The sequence below is a fragment of the Rhopilema esculentum genome, chromosome 7, assembly GCF_057945365.1.
Source record: "Rhopilema esculentum isolate cy_ngs chromosome 7, ASM5794536v1, whole genome shotgun sequence".
NCBI classification, from domain to species: domain Eukaryota; kingdom Metazoa; phylum Cnidaria; class Scyphozoa; order Rhizostomeae; family Rhizostomatidae; genus Rhopilema; species Rhopilema esculentum.
Window position 1 is genome coordinate 10,124,060 of NC_142821.1, and position 19,173 is coordinate 10,143,232.

General features: G+C 38.6%; 3 protein-coding genes and 1 pseudogene across 4 annotated transcripts in view; 1 reads left to right on the top strand and 3 right to left on the bottom strand.

Annotated features, from left to right (window-relative positions):
• Positions 1 to 2,085: 2,085 nt before the first annotated feature.
• LOC135683619 (uncharacterized) overlaps positions 2,086 to 19,173 on the top strand; it is a 32,530-nt pseudogene continuing 15,442 nt past the window's right edge. Inside the window, exon 1 of the transcript XR_016143875.1 lies at positions 2,086 to 2,236. The product of XR_016143875.1 is annotated as an uncharacterized LOC135683619 (transcript). The remainder of the gene's footprint in view (positions 2,237 to 19,173) is intronic.
• Positions 5,971 to 6,822, bottom strand: LOC135694280 (uncharacterized). Its single transcript, XM_065212957.2, has one exon. It carries the CDS (start codon positions 6,820 to 6,822, stop codon positions 5,971 to 5,973), a length of 852 nt encoding a protein of 283 aa, XP_065069029.2.
• Positions 12,483 to 13,898, bottom strand: LOC135694282 (uncharacterized). Its single transcript, XM_065212960.2, has one exon. The coding sequence runs from the start codon at positions 13,896 to 13,898 to the stop codon at positions 12,483 to 12,485; it is 1,416 nt and encodes a 471-aa protein (XP_065069032.2).
• Positions 13,971 to 16,840, bottom strand: LOC135694283 (uncharacterized). Its single transcript, XM_065212961.2, has one exon. The coding sequence runs from the start codon at positions 16,818 to 16,820 to the stop codon at positions 13,971 to 13,973; it is 2,850 nt and encodes a 949-aa protein (XP_065069033.2). The 5' UTR covers positions 16,821 to 16,840.

Genomic DNA, 19,173 nt, shown 5'->3' on the forward strand with positions numbered 1-19,173 from the left:
ATTTCTAATAAAGTCAGGTATGGCAGAAAAACGTGAATCCGCCTCAACCCAGATGAAGGAATGCCTGCCACGCACGATCAAATCGGGTAAAGCTTTGTATAGAAATATTGATCCACGCACGATAAAATCAGGTAAAGCTTTGTATAGAAAAAGTTATCCACGCACGTTAAAATCAGATAAAGCTTTGTATAGAAATATTGATCCACGCATGTTAAAATCAGGTAAAGCTTTGTATAGAAATATTGATCCACGCACGATAAAATCAGGTAAAGCTTTGTATAGAAATAGTTATCCAAGCACGTTAAAATCGAGTAAAGCTTTGTATAGAAATATTGATCCACGCACGATAAAATCAGGTAAAGCTTTGTATAGAAATATTGATCCACGCACGATAAAATCAGGTAAAGCTTTGTATAGAAAAAGTTATCCACGCACGTTAAAATCAGGTAAAGCTTTGTATAGAAATATTGATCCACGCATGTTAAAATCAGGTAAAGCTTTGTATAGAAATATTGATCCACGCACGATAAAATCAGGTAAAGCTTTGTATAGAAATAGTTATCCACGCACGTTAAAATCGAGTAAAGCTTTGTATAGAAATAGGGCTGAAACCATAGGAACAAAATGGCCGCTTCAATAGCAATTTTAATGAACGCTTCAATGTCTTTAACTGACGCAATCACAGGGCACAAACAAACGATTCTAAAGTGGGGGGGGGGAGCAAAAATAGAGGTAACCTATTCAATATTTTAAAGGGGGATTTAATACCTAAAATTAGCAAGAAATATGGCACCTCTTGAGGAGCGGGCCTTGTCTAAACACCGAAATGCCCACTCGATCCAGTGAAGTTGATTCTAAATAACGGTTGCTCAGGCATTTGAAAAACACAAGGTTTTAATAACACACCATTCTAGTATGTGAAAAACAAAAGGTATATGTCCCAGACTTTTGATAGTTTGACTATAAAGCATTGCTTGAGGTATGTATTTCGTGAAAAAACTGTTGCCATTTGTTCTAGGTTTTGCTAACTTTGAGTTATTCTTGTAAAGATCGGAACAATATTGTCATTATACTACTGCCGTTCCCGATCTTGGTCCTTAGAGGCCAGTCATGCTCATTCTGAAGAGCATGACCTGCCATAGGGTACGCAGAGAGACCAACCGCTCCTGAAATACCCCTTTTCGATATCCGCGCGCTTATTTTGCTTGAAGAGACTGGGGAGAGAATTTGGGTGAAAAATATTTCATGGGCCTTTGTTTACATACAGATGTGGCGTTTACTAGCAACTAATCACAGCACGAATTTACATCAAAAGTATTCGAAATTTTGTGGATTTGATTCCTAAACATCTCCCGTAGTCATTAGTCTCGAAAAAAGCTAACCATTTCTTAAATATTGAATACTAAATTCTAGATATGGAATAGTTAACCTCCATTTTTGCCCCCCCCCCCCTTCTCCGCTTTAGAATCATGTCAAATTTTTAATGGGTGAATGAAAACGCCTTTGTTACGTCAATATCCGATTTATTTAATTCTTTTAAAGCGGATTAAAAGAAAAGATTACAAAACATGAACAAGATATTAAGACAGTTGCCAAGCAATAAATCTAAGCGAATTTGTTATTATTTGAGGCGACATTCCTCTCACCAATAATATTTATAAACAGGCAAAGGTATTGAAGGCAGTCTGTCCCCTGTTGTGCTCAAGCAGCTCAACTTTATTTTCACGGGATAGAAATTCATGCACCAGTCAAACTATCAAAAGTCTGGGACATATACCTTTTTTTCTTCACATATTAAAATGGTGTGTTATTAAAACCTTGTGTTTTTAAAATGCCTGAGCAACCGGATTTTTAGAATCAACTTCACTGGGTCGAGTGGGCATTTGGGTTTTGAGACAAGGCCCGCTCCACAGGAGGCGCCACTTTTCTTGCTAACTATAGTTATTAAATCCCCCTTTTAAGTATTGAATAGGTAACCTCCATTTTTGCACCCCGCCCCCACTTTAGAATCGTTGGCGTGGGCCCTGTGAGAGAATCAATAAGACTAACAAATTGTCATTGAAACGTTCATTTTGTTCCTATGGTTTCAACAACATTTCTATACAAAGCCTGATTTGATCGTGCGTGGCAGGTATTGCTTCATCTGGGTTGAGGCGGATTCACGTTTTTCTGCCATACCTGACTTTATTAGAAATTGGAGAGTTCAAAATCGGTTCTAAATCCAATCTGAGATCAGGTAAGTGTTTTCTTTAAATCAAGACTACTTTTCCAAGGCCCTGGGCGAACTGAACAAGATTTCAGATTTGAGTGTTTAGTGAACTTGTTTTAGTTGCAATTCTGGTGTGCACATTATGAAATCAGCATTTGTTTAAAGCCCTGTCCACAGTACACAAACTAACCCAGGCTTGCCCCGGTTTAAATTCAACCTAGGGTGAACCCTGTTTTGTCCACACTTGATTTTCATGCTTTGTAATGTAGACACAACGTTGGGGCGAACCCTGGTTAGTCAATGCTACGCATGCGTAGTTAAACTATAACAACAAAACAAGGACAACAAAACAAATAATCTACAAACACGATCAAGATGGAAGTTGCCGAAGTCGCAGTTTATTGTATTTTATTTAAAATGTTTTTCCTTGCAATGCAGTTTATTCAAAATAGATATCCAATGGCACGGCAATCAAGATTAAACAAAATATTGGCTGCATGTCGCAAACGGATTCGACAGTATAAGAGATCCAGATCACAGAGGAGGAAAAAATTTGAAACATGTCCTAAACAAATTATCACTTTAGAGTGCATTCAACGAGTAGACGTGGAAAGAAAATATTGTTGTAAAATACGAAGTAAAAACTGGTGGGACTCAATTTTCTTACATCGTTTTGAGGCATATGATTGGCATGCGTTACAAAAACTAACTCAGGTTCACCTCAGGCTGGTGTCCACACTAGAAATTCATAACACTAACCTGGGTTCAACCAGGGCGACCCAGGTTAGTTGAGTTCACACTGCAAAATCTATTCTGGGTTAAAGAAAACCTGGGGCGAACCTGGGTTAGTTTGTTTAGTGTGGACAGGGCTTTGCCAGCAAGCTTAATTCATTTTGTCTATGAACATAAGGGATTATGTTTGTCAGAAGTTTTCTTTTAAATTTCGTTCAGTTGTCAAGTGTGCCACAACTGTATTCGTAGCTTTACGTAAGATCTCCAGCAAAGAAGAGTAAAAAAAATAATTTTAGGAAATTGAACCTGGAGGCTTTACGAGTGATTACATTTAAAATCCAATGTTGTTGTTCGAATATACACACAGGGCCGGCGAAACCGGCGAAACCGAGTTAACAAATATATGATTCTGTAAGTAACTTTGCCTTGTATTCTCTTATATGCCTCCTTAGCTTTAACTTGGTTGCTATGTCTTTAGCATAGAACAGTGGCGGATCCAGACTACCGCCACTACCGCTCGAGCGGTAGTCGGATTATTCAAAAAATTATAGAAACGAGGATCAATTTCATGTTTATCCTACTACTTTAGTTAAACCATAGTTAAAAATTGAAAATTTTTTGATCGTGCTGCAAACCAAGAATTTCTTCCTAAAAACATGCCTGAAATTTCCACAAAGACAGAAATACTTTTTAATCCTTATCGCTTTGGAGATTTGCGGCCAATTGACCGAGCCACATGTTTGCAAATAAAAGGCTAGCATGGGGGGATGGTGAAATCATGGCTTGCTAGCTAGGGGAGTTGAGTCGGTGTAGAGCGGATTTGAGCTGCACTGAGCGGTAGTCAGCCTGCCTAAACCAATCGAATCAAACGAAATCACAGCCAACCTGGGGGGATGCATACAAATTTTGTTGACAACCTATGAACAACCGAATTGACTACCGCTCAGATGGGGGATTGAGTAGTACTGCCGCTCAACACGACTCAAACGTTACAGAAAGATGGGGGGATGCCTACATATTCTGCAAGTGGGCAAACTGTAACTTCAAAGCCGATGTGACCCATTATTTTGTACAATACACAACTATTCGTAGGATTATATTTCATAAGAATATTAAGACTCGAATATTCTAAAATTTAAGAAGGCATCAGGATTAAAAGTTAGGCCCACAATGTTCGCCAAAAGTATGATTCTTTGTTTAACAAAAGTTGCACTCAATAACTGCAAATTTTATCTGGCTTTTTAAACTTATAATTACCAACAGGTCTGATTTTCATAAGTAATTGTGCGACTAAATGCGAGTTTTAGGCAACACTTCAAAATTCTGCCAAATGTATCTTTTTTTCTAAATCTATGGTGTTCCTCGGCTAAATGCCGTAAATTTTTTCAGAATATCCATCCATTTTGAGTAAGATTATTTATTTCTTTTCAAGCTTGTTGTAAGGATACATAATTTCAGTAAAGCACCACTTGTCTCTTGAAAATGTTCTACATAAGAAATTATAGAAAGCAATAATCATTTTAGAAAACCGGGTGTGACCAGGAATTGGGTGTGGTCTAAAGGGTGTGGTCGACCCTCTATCTCATTTCGGCGGTAGTCAGATTTTTGGCTGGATCCGCTACTGTAGAAGACATAAAAAAAATTGAATATGGGAATTAGATCGAAGAAATCGGTCATTGTCTAAGTTTTGCCACTAGTGACAGCTTGGCTTAGGAAATAGATCGAGAAATCTTGTCCTTAATAACTTGGCGCCAGCATAAATTGACGGAGTTTCGCTTTTTCCATTGCCTAAACTTGGCACACAGGGTCTATTTGTCAACGAAAACTTTCTCAGAAACATTACAAAAAGAGAAAAATCAGCTGTTGAAGGAAATAAAACAGCTGGAAAGAACTTTTTTGAGGATATGAGAAATAAAGTATGGGCAGATTTGTTTTTAAAAAGTATTTTCAAGATTCAAGAAAACTTCAGAGTTTGATCGTTTGGAAATCCATTCCTACTAAGAAAGAGAAAATATCGACACAAAATGGTGGACTCTATTTAAACTCATTTTGACAAGCCCAGTTTGAAGGTTTCTCAAATTTTTGTTAAAGCACTTAATTTCCGAAAAGTTAAGATCAGATGTTACAAAAATTTATCTCATCTGTACAAAATTGCAATTATTGCTTCTTATTTTTAGTTGATAGTTCTTCTGTTGATATTTCAACGTTATTGTTTTATATTAATTCTTATTTTTTTTGTGAGGGGCTTCGTATATTTGGCTAGAATGATTTTTCCGAGCGGTAGAAAATGCTAAATAAAACACAAGAATTGCTTCTCACGAATACAAATCATATAAACGTTAACTTTTAAAAGTTTAATAGCAGTTGCCTTTGGCAAGCACCACGCTTTTCTCTAACTAACTCTGTTTCACCTTACTCTACTTTATACACATTTATTTGTTTCCCTCATGTTATTTCGGGTAATTTTAAAATTTAAAAATGGTTTCATCACGAGCTATATGATAGTGGTTTTTTTAAAGCTTTGCAAAACATATCTATTTCATGTCAACATCACAATAGACGCGACTATGCGACACCTTCAGTCAAAATTCATTTTAGATACAGTTTCTGGCGGTTAGAATGTGGAGAATGCAAGATATAGAGAGACGACAAGATCTAAGTTTATGACTCCTTTTTACCAAAACGTAACGAAAAACTCCTATTTACACGAGTAACTCCGAACTACCACAACCTAAGCTAATTAACATAAGATATAAGACTTAATTAAGATGTTTATCACCGGTCATTTCATTTAATAAGAAAACATAATAATGTTGTTTCAAGCAATTTGCAGCATCTTTTTTCCTGACCAACAATTTGAGACACCTTATATTGATTGAGTTCCGATGCAATATTATTGTTATTATTATTATTATTATTATTATTATGTTCAATTCCATATTTCTCGAATTAGTTGTTGAATTCGGTAAATTCCTTGAAAGCAGGTAGCACCAAGCTATCAACGGTTTCAAGGCTTCATTCTTCGTGTCCTACATAGACAGTACTCTCCTTAAGATTCGAGCAGAACCTAACAAAGTCGTTTTTTGTATTACTTCAATCCTGATATTGTCATCACATTCCTTGATGTATCCCTCAAACTTCTTAGTAATCATTCCCAGAGCACCAATCACCACGGGAACCACTTTGACCTTTTTCAGATCCCAAAGTCTTGCCATTTCGTCCTTTAAAGGCTGGCATTTTTCAATTTTCTCTACTTCTTTTTCTTGTACCCTTTTGTCACCCGGAATGGCGATGTCTATTATTGTAGCCTCTTTAGTTCTTTTGTCCAGCAATACAATGTCTGGTTTTCTAGCTTGTATGTGTTGGTCGCATTGTATCATCATATCCCATAACAACTTGTACTCTTCATTTTCAGCACAGCTATTTGGCTGCTGGTTATACCACTCATTCGCTCTTTCTATATTTGCCTTTTTACACATTGCCCAATGCACATACCTTGCCACATTGTCGTGTCTTCTTTTGTACTCTCTTTGCGCCAACTTGGAACATTCACTAACAATATGATTGACACTTTCTCCTTTTTCATGGCACATCCTACACAACGGAGATTCCACTGATTTTTCAATATGGTATATCAAATAGTTTGTTCTCAGTGATTGCTCCTGTGCACTACATATCAATGCTTCAGTTGTGCATTTAAGGTCGCCTTTGCTCAACCATCCCCAAGTTCTATCACAATCAACTGCTTCGTTTTTATTTAAGTATTGTCCGTGCAATTTCTTTTCCTTCCACTCTCTCATAGTTTTCTCCTTACCTTCTTTCCTGAAGACTTTTGGATCTTTACATTCCTCAGTATTCAAATGGCCGTGGATTCTTACCATTTGTAACATTTCCTCCGTGGTATTTTTTAATTCCTGGTGTCATTTTTCTCAATACATCAGATAATGGCATCATACAAATAACAAACAACAGTGGTGACAAGCTATCTCCTTGGAAAATCCATCTCTTTATATCAACCTCCCCTAAAGACTCACCACAAGCTGTCAACTCTGTCTTCCACTTTGACATGGACCATTGGATGAACTTAATAACACTTTCCGAAATGTTTATCAGCTTCATACTTTCTAAAATCCAGGAATGCGGCACCATGTCGTAGGCCTTTTTGTAATCGACCCAAGCCATAGCAAGGTTCTTATGCTTCTTTTTTATCAATCAAAAGCTGATCTTTTGTTCCTTTGCTTTTCTTTCTACATCCCTTTTTTCGTTAGGGAGAATATTGTTTACTTCAAGGTAACTGTATATCTTCTCCGACACAATCCCAGCCATGAGTTTCCACATCAGTGGTAGACATGAGATTGGGCGAAAGTTTCCTACTTCGTTACCCTTTGCTGTGTCTTTCTGGCATAGTACAGTTCTACCTTTCGTCATCCATTCAGGTATACTTATGTTGTTGTTAATGATATCGTTCATCTGAGTTGCTATCCGGTTATGTAGACTATGCATCTTTTTGAGCCAGAATCCTTGGACCCCATCAGGTCCTGGTGCTTTCCAATTAGGGAGCTTTTTGCATTGTTGTGTAACCATCTCTACTGTAATTTCAAATTTTTCTTGCTGACATTCTACCTTGTTATTTCTCAGCTCTGTTAGCCATTCTGCGTTGTCTCTGTGAGTTTCCTGTTTTGAACAAATATTTGACCAGAACTCTCTACTTTCTTCCGAGTCTGGCACCGCATTTCCGGTTTTCGCTTTACCATTCAGCTCCTGATACACCTTTTTCTGATCTTGTTGAAAAAGTTTATTAATTCTGAACTGGTCTATTCTCTGCTCATATCTCTTAAGTTTAAATGCTTTTGCTTTTAATCTTTGTTTTAGCTCTTCTAAGACACAACGCAATCCTTTGGTCCTGACCTTGTATTTCCTTTCAACCCCTACGCAATTTCTCTTCGACACTTTCTCTCCTCTTTGCTTTCTTTCAAGTTTATTTATATGGTTACGGATTTCATCAATACATGCATTCAATCTTCCTTTCCACCATGGATCTTTATTCTTCGTTTTACTACTTGAGGGTTTCTTAAACCCTACTTTCCTAGCACAGTAGATCGAAATGGAATTTAACAAATTGTTGGTTTCAGTGATTGTTTCGGTTCGAATATCACTCACAATCTCGTTCACCTTATTACATAAATTTACTAGCTTCCACCTCTCTACTTTTTTGGATCCAGAGATGAACTCTTTTTCCTCGCTCCTCATGATATCTATAATATTCTGTATAATTTCACGATCTTCTTCCGATCTTATATCATTGTTTGCTACTGTAATCTCGCTAGTCGTAATCTCAGCTTTAAAATTCTTTCTATTCTCATCGTTTTCTACCTCAGCGTTTTCATTCACTCGCTGCCCAATCTCCATGACTCCTTCACCTTCATTTGTGCTTTCTTCAGCATCTTCATTGAGTACATATCTCTTAACCATTTCAATCTCGACATCAGTAAGCCATCCATTTTTCCTTACCATTCATGCTTGGTCACACAAATTCTGTTCACTTATCTCAAACAAACCCTTTTCTTTCCATGCTCTATACATCCTTTGCCTATATCCCCTGATAGGTTTACCGTTTACATCTAAAGGATTACTTAGGAAGTAACACTCCATAACAACCACATTCAACTCCTTCGTCCACTTTCTTTTTGCAGTCACTTGATGACGACCGGGTCTCCGCTGCTGTGCCGGAGAACACCTGCCGGGCGAGGTGCCTTCACGATCAGTTCCAGTACCATTCACGCCGTTATTTTCGATTGTTTGATCCGACATTTCACACTCATAAGAGGATTAGTGAATTTAAGGTTGCACAACCACCAGTATTTTTATCGTGACACCATCACTAGAAGAGTTGCCAACCAAGACTAAAGAGTCCCTCCTACCCATGAGACAGACTAGCCCCCGCCGGACGCCAATCATGGTCTCGGGGAGATTATTATTATTATTATTATTATTATTATTATTATTATTATTATTTTTATGAAAAGTTTCCACTATTATTATTATTATTACTACGTACTACATATTTTGTTGCAAAAATAAGCCATGGACAAATCCGGAATTACATCCTTTTTAACTTTAGTTGTTTTATTTTATTTTATTTTTCTCAGTTTTTCCTTTTACCTTACGAGTGTTATAGTTTTTTCTTGTAAAACCAGGCTAGCCAATTGCAAATTACCTTGTAATAGTGAAATTTGTAATTGTAGTTTTAATTGAATTGAAAATGAAAAGTTTCCATTATTATTATTATTATTATGACAAACCAAGAACATAAATCGGACCTTTTATCAACACTGTCCAACATGCTCAAACGATTCCGAGCCTCTTCATGCAAAAAATAAGCTGCGTCTTTATCACAACTTTGTTCTTTCTAAAATTTCCTGGAACCTTACTGTAGCAGATCTTTCAAAGACGTGGGTTGTCGAGAATCTTGACAACCTTGTATCCAAATACATCCGCCAGTGGCTCGACCTCCCAATAAGTGCTACCTTGAGTAGCATTATTCTTTCTAAAAACCAGCCTAACTTTGCCATCCACCAAATTCCTACAGTTTCAAACAGTTTTACGAAACGCATTGAAATCTTCACCAAACGATAACATTCGCTCTTTATGGAAAAATACCAGCATTGGCACAAATATACAATATGATATATATAGGAACACCAAAGAAGCATTAAAGGCTGTCCAGCATGAGCATAAAGATCGTCTGCAAAACATCCTAACCTCCCAAGGATCTTTATTATCACATCTCTTTAACCAGAATCTTCCACAAATAAACAAACTTTGGTCCAAGGTGCAAAGTAGCATGCCTCAGAATATTTTCAATTTCACCATAAGGTACCTGACTGAACAATACCCTTGCCACACAGAAAAACCTGAAAAAATGGAACTTGAGCCAGACCTCTGAATGCTCTTTCTGTTTTCTGCCAGAAACCCTCCTTCACGTTGTTGCTGGCTGCAAAACGTATCTGGAACAAGGCCGATACACCTGGAGACATAACTCTATCCTAAACTTTCTAGCTACGTCACTAAAAGCTGTTAATGAATCTACCATCTACGCTGATATACCTGGCTTTCTTTCACCATCAATCATAACTGGAGAAAACCTTCGCCCTAATCTTCTCTTGAGGACTAACAACAATTACCTCTACATTTTAGAGCTAACTGTTGGCTTCGAATCCAATCTTGACACTAATGCAACAAGAAAACACAGCAAGTATGCTCCTCTCTCATCTGGTTTACAGCGGCAGTTCAAATGTGTCTCCTTTGTTAATCTTTCTATGAGCTCTCTTGGCATCTTCGGCAATTCCATTCTTCAAAATGTGTGACTCTCTCTCCATCGATCAGCAACAAAAACGGTATCTCATTTCTAAACTTTCCAACATTGCCATCCGTACTACGTACTACATATTTTGTTGCAAAAATAAGCCATGGACAAATCCGGAATTACATCCTTTTTAACTTTCGTTCTTTAATTTTTTTTTCTCAGTTTTTTCCTTTAACCTTACGATTGTTATCAATGTTGTTGACGTCAAAATTGCGTCACAGTGTGACCAAACCGTACAATTTTTGTCGGTTAATTCAATTCAATTATCGAAGTGCAAGAGCTTTTATCTCACAAACTGTAAAAAATATCGAAAAACAAATGACGAATTCATGATCAGCAGGTTCAACTTCTTTAGATTAGCCAATAAAATGCAAGTACAATATTTGTCTAGAGAGGCCCTTTAAATGAGACGGAACAATGCATGTTCTGTGCTGTAGCCGTCACGGAAGCCACGCAGTAAACTAGAAAATCTGGTATTTGCAAACGGTTTCATTTGTTTGACCATGATGCGTTTAAAGACTTTTGAAAGGGCCGGAAGGACACTTGTAGGCCTAAAGTTAAGTTTCAACGTAGAATCGTTCGCTTTGAAGATAGGTGATACATCAGCAAGTTCTAGTTGGTCAGGAAATTCGCTATAATCGAACATATAATTTACATACGATGTAATTTGATCAATACACAAATCTGAGAGTAATATCAAAATGTCCGTAGGAATCTCCCCACTAGATTTTTTGAACTACTAAGCTGGTTGATTTCATTCCAAACATCAAAAGGTGCAACAAAATCAAATTCAAATTCGTCAATAATACCAACATTCTCCTTAATTCTGATAATACTAGGGTGGCTCCTGTATTTCTGAATCGAATACAGCACATGATCAGTTGACGAATTGATTACAACGTCAGACTCTGGTGGTGCTGTGATAGGTAGTGTGTCGGTTATGTTTACAAAATAAGAATTGAAAATTTCACAAATCTTCTTGTCGTCATTTATTATGTTAGATATACAGGAACAAACTAATACGACGACGAGAATCCAATGTCACGAAAAAAATTTTCAAAATAAATTAAATTTAAAGAGTATACTATTATTTCGCCCCGGCAGACAGGGCTTCATCAGAGTAAATGAAACGAACGAGTGAATGGATTTGAAATGTGATAAGGTGGTGCCGGATTGGTGGATGTTGAATGGTGTGAATGCAGCGCAGTGGAGAAAAAATGGGATGATGGAAGTAGGGGAGGGAAAGGTGGTGGGTGATATAGGGATGTGGGTGGTGCTATGGAGATTGATGCAATGGGATGATAATGATGACTATAAATATGAATAAAAAAAATAGTAATAATAATAATAATAATAATAATAATAATAATAATAATTGTGATGGAACTGAGGATAATGGAATGTTGATGATGGTAATGGTGGTGATGATGATTATAGTGGTAGGGAAAATATGGTGTGGGTTGTGAGGGCGGTGTGATAGGTGATAGGTTGTTTTGTAAAGTTAACGGTCGGTGGTTCTCTTCATGCCGTTGGGGGTGAGGGTGTTCGCCAGGCCAATGAGATATTGCTCCTTAGCTCGACGAACACTCTCTCGTTTGTCATTAAGTCTAAGTAGTGGTGTGATGGCAAGGTCGTTGATGGTGTGTGCTGGGCTGCAGAAATGTTCTGCAACACCAGACTTGTCTTCTTTTTTGTTGATAATGTCTCGTCGGTGTTCGTTAAATCTGTCTTTAAGTCGTCTGCTAGTTTGTCCGATGTATTGGCAGTTTTTGTTTCCGTTATGTAGACAGCGTTTGCATTGTAAAGCGCCGTTCAAACGCTCTCGACTTTTCACTCGACTACTCTAGATTTTTGTCGAGAGTAAAAGTCGAGAGCGTTTGAACACCTTGTTGAGAGCAGTCGAGCGAAGTCGAGAGCAGTCGAGAGCAGTTGTCGTAAAATATCCTAATCAACACATTCGGAGAATATCTTTACGATACAGAAAAACATTTGTGCGAGTGCAAGCTATATCGATCAACAAAACTATCAACTTTCACAAAAAAAACGTGGTCTCTAATCAAAACGAGGCTATAACAAAATGGAGTCAGGGGGTCTAAGCTATAATTCAGTACACTCCCCCAAATCAAGTGTCTTTACTCTTGATTTAATGACTGTGCATGTACTTTCAATAATTCGTCAGCTGCAAAAGCTGCTACTCTTCTTGGCTTGACTTCTTTTGCCTGAACTTGCTTTTCCTGAGTATATTGCTCTTCTACTTGTGCTTTTATCTCTAAGGGGCATATTCCTTGAAGTGGTCTTTCCTTCCATTACAATCTTCCGCCCTTGAGATACCGCATCTAATCTTACTGCTCGAACTACATCATCTCTTCCTTTTATGTAACTGGAGATTTTGGCTAACTTCCAGAAACGTCGTTCAATGGTAGTATCTATGATCAATACCAAAGTTCCAAGCTCTGGTAATACTTCTCCTCCTTTAGTCGTGCGATGATATTCACGAAGACCTAAAAGATACTCCTTTGACCATCTATTCCATACATGCTCTAGCTTAGCTCTCAAGAACTTCATTCTCTTGTTCACGTTCTTGTCATCAAAATCTGCATCGTTGTCATGCTTGACATCTCCTATCATTGCTAGTCGATGACCATGAATCATATGATTTGGAGTGAGGGGCTCTTCCTCTAAATCTGATGTTTGATAGGTAAGTGGTCGATTATTTATCATTCCTTCAACTTCTATCAAGATGTTTTCCAGCTCTCTAAAGGTTAGTTTTGCCTTTCCCATGGTCTTGAATAATGCTGTCTTGGTTATTCCAACTAATCTTTCAAAGAAGCCGCCTTGCCACGGTGCCTTAGCTACATTGAAATGCCAATCAATGCGGTTGGCCAACAAAAAATCCTGCAATTCTTGCTCTACACATATCTTCTTCAAGTGCTTTGCAGTGGCAAGGAATGTTTTTGCATTGTCACTTATTACTGTAGCAGGTGCTCCACGTCTGCTGATGAATCTTCGAAACATTCCTCTAAATTCATTGGCTGTCATATCTTCTGTGAGCTCTAAGTGTACTGCACGGGTTATGCCGCATGTGAATAGTGCAACATATGCCTTCTCTTCATTCTTCAAATATATAGGTCCTGCAAAGTCAACTCCAGTTGTACTAAACGGGTTGTCTCGAACCACCCTCTCTGCTGGTAGCTGTCCAGATTGAGGTGGTGCACATGGCTTTGCATTTCGCTTATTGCAAACCATACATTGACGTAATTGTTGCTTCACAGCCTGGCGTCCCTTTAAGACCCAAAACTTGCTTCTGACTTCCGCTAATGTTGTATTTACTCCCCCGTGTCGTGTACGCTTGTGACACTCTGAAATTAGCAAACTTGTAAATCTGCTATCCTGGGGTAACAGTATTGGAAACTTGCTTTCAACTGGTAGTGTTGTGTTTTGAAGACGTCCTTGGCAGTGTAAGATTCCATTGATTTCTATCACTGCAAGCTGTGTCTTTATTTGTGAGTAACTATTTCTTCCTTTCACCATCACTTGTGTATCTTTTATCCACAATTCTTCTGCCTCTTGGATCTCTTCTACACGCAACATTTGAGTATCTGGCCTTTTCTTCTCCTTGAGGCAACTTATAAACCTAAGCACAAGAGCTGTAACTCTCAACAGTTAGCCATATGAGCCATAGTTTTCCGCAGGCACTAAATTGTTGATTGACAGACTTGGTTCTTCTTCAGCAATTGGAAGTGTACACTGTCTTTCTTCAGCCTTGCTTTCAACTGTTTCGATCAGGTGAGGCTGGTGGGGATAATTTCCATCCACTATGAACTCTGGTCCATTCAACCAAATCTTGCTTTGCTCTAATTGCTGGGGAGACAATCCTCTTGTGCCCAAATCTGCAGGATTCTCAGCTGTGGGCACATATTTTAAATTTACATCCGTTGTTAATGCTTGTTGCTCATCTACTCTTCGCTGGACAAACTGTCTGTATTGACCTCGATTCTCTAGCCAATGTAGAACTGTGCTGCTGTCAGACCACAAAACTGACTCTTCTGGCTCCCAGTTCTTTAGAGTTTCTCTGACTGTTTTCAACAAACGTGCTGCGATCCTTGCTGCTGTTAGTTCCAACCTGGGTATTGTCATCTCTTTCCTTATTGGAGGTAACCTTGTCTTTGCAGTAACAAGGTGTGCACCTGACTCGTTTTCATGGTGCCATACAAGGTTTACAGCAGTGCAATATGCAGCCTTGCTTGCATCACCGAAAACATGAATTGAAATCTTCCTTGGTCCACCGATTGCTGGCATAATGCATCGGGGAATCTTGAGTTCAGTCAACCTTGAAACAGCTTGCATCCATTTCTTCCATCTCATTTCAATCTCTGGGCTTACTGGCTCATTCCAATCCTTGTTTTCCTTGCAGATATCTTGGAATATCAGCTTTGCAGTAACTGCAACTGGGCCCACAATACCCAGTGGGTCATATACCTTTGACAGTCTGCTTAGGACTTCTCTCTTCGTCACTTTACCATTCTTCACATCTAGCACTGCTTCCATACTAATTCCTAGTGTGTCCTCTTCTGGATTCCATTTTAATCCTAAAATTTTACTTTGTGAATCTTTGGTACCTAGGCTTTCCTTTGCATACGTCACTGTAGTTGAATCTTTTTGATCACTTTTCTCCTCTATGTGCTTTCTGACCTCCACATGGTCGGTCTTCCACTTATGGAGTTGAAAACCTCCTTTTCTCATAATCTCTGTAATTTTGTCTTTCAACTCTATGGCTTGCGTACTGTCAGCAGCTCCACTCACAAGGTCATCACAATACATGTTTGGTAAGACATTTTGGACAACTGCTGGTTCTTCTTCTTCGTACTTCTTGAGGTGCCTTTGCAATGTTGCATTTAACAAATATGGACTTGGTCCACTTCCAAAAATGACTCTAGTAAACCTGTATTCTTTAACCACAGGTTTCTCATTTGTGACATCTTCCACCCACAGGAATCTCATACTGTCTCTGTCCTTCTCATCAACTAAGATCTGATGGAATGCACTCTTGATGTCACCAACAAGCGCCACTGGAAACATCCGGAACCTCAACAGCACATCATGTAGCATAGGTAGCAATGATGGTCCTGTGTATAAACACTCATTCAAACTCTTGTCTCCTTTTCTTTCTTTTGCTGACCCGTCGTACACAACTCGGACATTTGTGCTCTCCGCATTCTCACGTATTACTGGATGGTGTGGTAGGAAATGGATTCTTTCTCCTGTAGGATGATCTGGTACTTCCTCAATTATACCCTGTTCTATCTGATCTTTAATGATATCATCATATTTCTTTAATATTTCCGGTTCCTTCTTTAATCTTCTGAGTTGCGCATTTAGCCGCCTTTCACAAAGATTTCTGTTTGTTTGCAAATTGACTCTATCTGATTTCCATGGCAACTGCACACTGTATCTCTCTCCATTGAAAGTTACTGTATCTTCAAATTTCTCTTCCACTGAGTTTTTTTCCCTGATCCCTACTGTCTCCAAATCCCACAGTTTGGCTATCTGATTGCTCAGATTTTCCTTATCAGTTGTCAACAGCAGTGAACTTGAACAACTTTGATCCTCTGCTGAGTTTGTTGGTCCCATTAGAGTCCAACCCAGTGTTGTTTCTTCTGCAACAGGATCACCAGCATTTCCCCATTTCATGTTTCCTGTTTTCAGCTTGCAAAGGTCTTCCAATCCAATGATGACATCAATTTCAAGTTCTCTTTCACTTGAAATATCTGAAAATTCCAGGTTCTTCAAATGGTTGAATTTCTTCTTTAAAATCTGGGGCTTCACATTCTTGACAGATGTCAGCTTGCTGAGTGTGGACACCTCAGTTTCAAATTTCAGCTTTTCTGTCATGTCTTTTACTTCTATCTTGTACACTGAGCAGATATGTTGCCTTTCTCCATGCACAGTGTCCAGAACTTTTCTTTCCTGTCTTAATGGCTTGGATTTCAGCAAATTAGCAGTTTTCTGCAACATGTATGTCTTGTCACACCCTGTATCCAACAGACATCTGCAAATAATACTTGGCTTTCCCTTGACATTCACTTTGGCTAACACAGTTTGATATGCTATTCCACCAGGTGTGACAACATGCATATTTGGAACACTCTCTTCTTTTTCACATATCACAGGGTGATGCTCCCCTTCATTGCACTTGCTGCAAGGCTTCTTGTTGTAGCAATCTTTGACACGGTGACCTTTCTTCAAGCAGCAAAAACATCTCTTATACCTCATCAATATTGACTTCCTCTTCTTCACTTCAGTGACAACAGAACAGTCAGCACTACTGTGCTCTCCAAGACAAAAAGCACAGGTTGCATTTGGTGAAATAGCAAATGCTTTCCCTTTGTTAGGATTCCTCTCTTCTCTTGAATTCTGCACTCTTGGTGTTGCTTCATCCATACCCCTGAACAGAAGTTCCTCTCTGAGCTTGTTCAAAAATTCACTCATGGTCCACTCATGGTCTACAGACATTGTTCTTCTGATGGAAAGTTCAACATCTCTTGGTATCTTTTCATTAAATCTGGTACAATAACTAAAGAATACTGTTCTTCAGAGGTACCTAATACAGATAATGCTTTTACATGCATATCAACAAGTTCATACAACTTTTTTAAGCCTTCTAAATTTTTAGAATAAGTTACAGCAACAACAGCCTTTAATGCAGACATGTGAGATCCCTTCAATACATTAGCTTTACCATATTTCTCTTTTAAAATGTCAACTGCAGGCGCATAATTGTCCCCAGTACTTCGTAAATCCGCAATCGCATGACAAGCAGTACCCTTAAGAGAAGCCTTTAGGTAAGACATCTTGTCAACATCACACAGTGAAGAATTCAAATGAATATTCCTTTCAAAAGAGTCCCAAAATTCCATCCAATTCATCATATTCCCATCAAATGACTTCAATTCAAGTTTTGGCAACCTTAATTTACTGCTCAAATTTTCCCCAGTATTTTTTCTTCCCATACTTGGTGAATACTGAGGTTGCCAGGGAGGTTGTGGGAAATAATTTTGCATATAGGGGTTAAAAGGTTGCCCTAAAGGTTGGTACATAGAATATTGTCTTTCAAACCCCCCAACAGGATACTGGCTGTGTCCTTGTTCATTTCCAAATCTTCCTTCATGGGGTGAATTCATTGAGAAAAGTGAACTAGTAGTAGTAGGCTTACCAGCTGCTTGTCGAGAAGAATCATTCTGTTTCTTCTTTGAACATTTGTTAAGTAACATACCTATTTTTGCATCATATGAACGACTTGTAGTGTACTCTCTTACCAATTCTGACTTAAAATTCAATTTCTTCATTATCTCTTGAATATCCTTCGACACTGATTTTATATCCATCAACATTGGCTCTACAATCAGCTTTAACTCCATTATTCTTGACTCGAATTGTTCATCAATACCACCATCAATTTCCGAGATATCCTTTAACTCCATAACAAAATCTTTCATTGCCACCATTATCAGTTCCCGATCTCCAATAAGAACTTCTAATTGATTCTTTAAACTATCTTCTGGTCTATCAATACCATAACTATCCATTTCTTGTGACGATTCATCGCCTCCTACACCAGCGCCAGTTTCTTCTTCTTTATCGCCGGTTGATCCCATTGCTTTTAGCACTCCACTTCTCAAAATCATAACACGGACATCCAATGTCCCGTTGGAGGTGCCACTGTGTCGTAAAATATCCTAATCAACACATTCGGAGAATATCTTTACGATAGAGAAAAACATTTGTGCGAGTGCAAGCTATATCGATCAACAAAACTATCAACTTTTACAAAAAAAACGTGGTCTCTAATCAAAACGAGGCTATAACAAAATGGAGTCAGGGGGTCTAAGCTATAATTCAGTACACAGTCGAGCGAAGTTTGAACACGTTTGAAAAAGTCGAGCGGAGTCACACAACATTCCTATTGTTCAAGGTGTTGTTCAGCGTTGTCGGGAGCGTCTGAACACCTTGCTCAAGAAAGTCGAGCGTGCGCATGCGTTCTTCTGATTTTCTGATTTTACCCGCCAAAACACAAAACAGTGAAGTTCGTATTGTTGCAATCGAAATAGAGGACGAATCATTGTCTGACGAATCACAGTTTACAGCATTGTCTTTCTGCCTTCTCAAGAATTCGGTTTAGGAGAAAGTGACAGTGAAAATGGCGATGACAGGCTGGAGGATCTTGACGAGAGCGCAAAAACTGTCCTCCTCCAGCTGTTGTACAAATCAAAAAGAAAAACGAAAGCCTCTTGCGAAATCCGGAAGAAATCACCAAAGACTGAGTCGAAAGGGAAAAATGGACTCACGAAGAAATGGACTCAACGAAGCGCCAAGTTGTCAGTATGCTTTCACAGCATCTTCCCACTTCGCAGGAGGGATTTTATAATCAAACAGAAATCGAGTGAAAAATCGAGAGCGTTCGAACACCCCCCGTTCGACTACACTCAACACTGCTCGACAACGCTCAACAAAAATCGAGAGTAGTCGAGTGAAAATCGAGAGCGTTTGAACAAGGCTTAATGCGTATATGACGTTGGTGGAGTTGCAGTCCAGTCGTTGTTTTATGTCGTAGTTTTTGTCAGTGTTAGAAAAATTAAATGTTGTAGTCCCGTCTGTGATATGTTGGCATGTTATGCAGTTACGTCGCGAGTGGCAATTGTATGAACCTAGTGGATCGCTGGGTGTGGCATTAATTTTGGCACGAGCCAGTAAATCAACTAAGTATGGGTGGGTCGGGGAAGGCTTCTTTACATGTGTTAAAGTTTTTTAGTATGTCAAGGTTTGTTTGAGTATGGTGGATAGCTGTGGCAAAGCTGGGTGGTAGGTA

Excerpts from the sequence above, each read along its gene's own strand:
- LOC135694283 (XM_065212961.2), bottom strand. The coding sequence starts at position 16,820 with ATGTCTGTAGACCATGAGTGGACCATGAGTGAATTTTTGAACAAGCTC.
- LOC135694282 (XM_065212960.2), bottom strand. The coding sequence starts at position 13,898 with ATGTTGCGTGTAGAAGAGATCCAAGAGGCAGAAGAATTGTGGATAAAA.
- LOC135694280 (XM_065212957.2), bottom strand. The coding sequence starts at position 6,822 with ATGGTAAGAATCCACGGCCATTTGAATACTGAGGAATGTAAAGATCCA.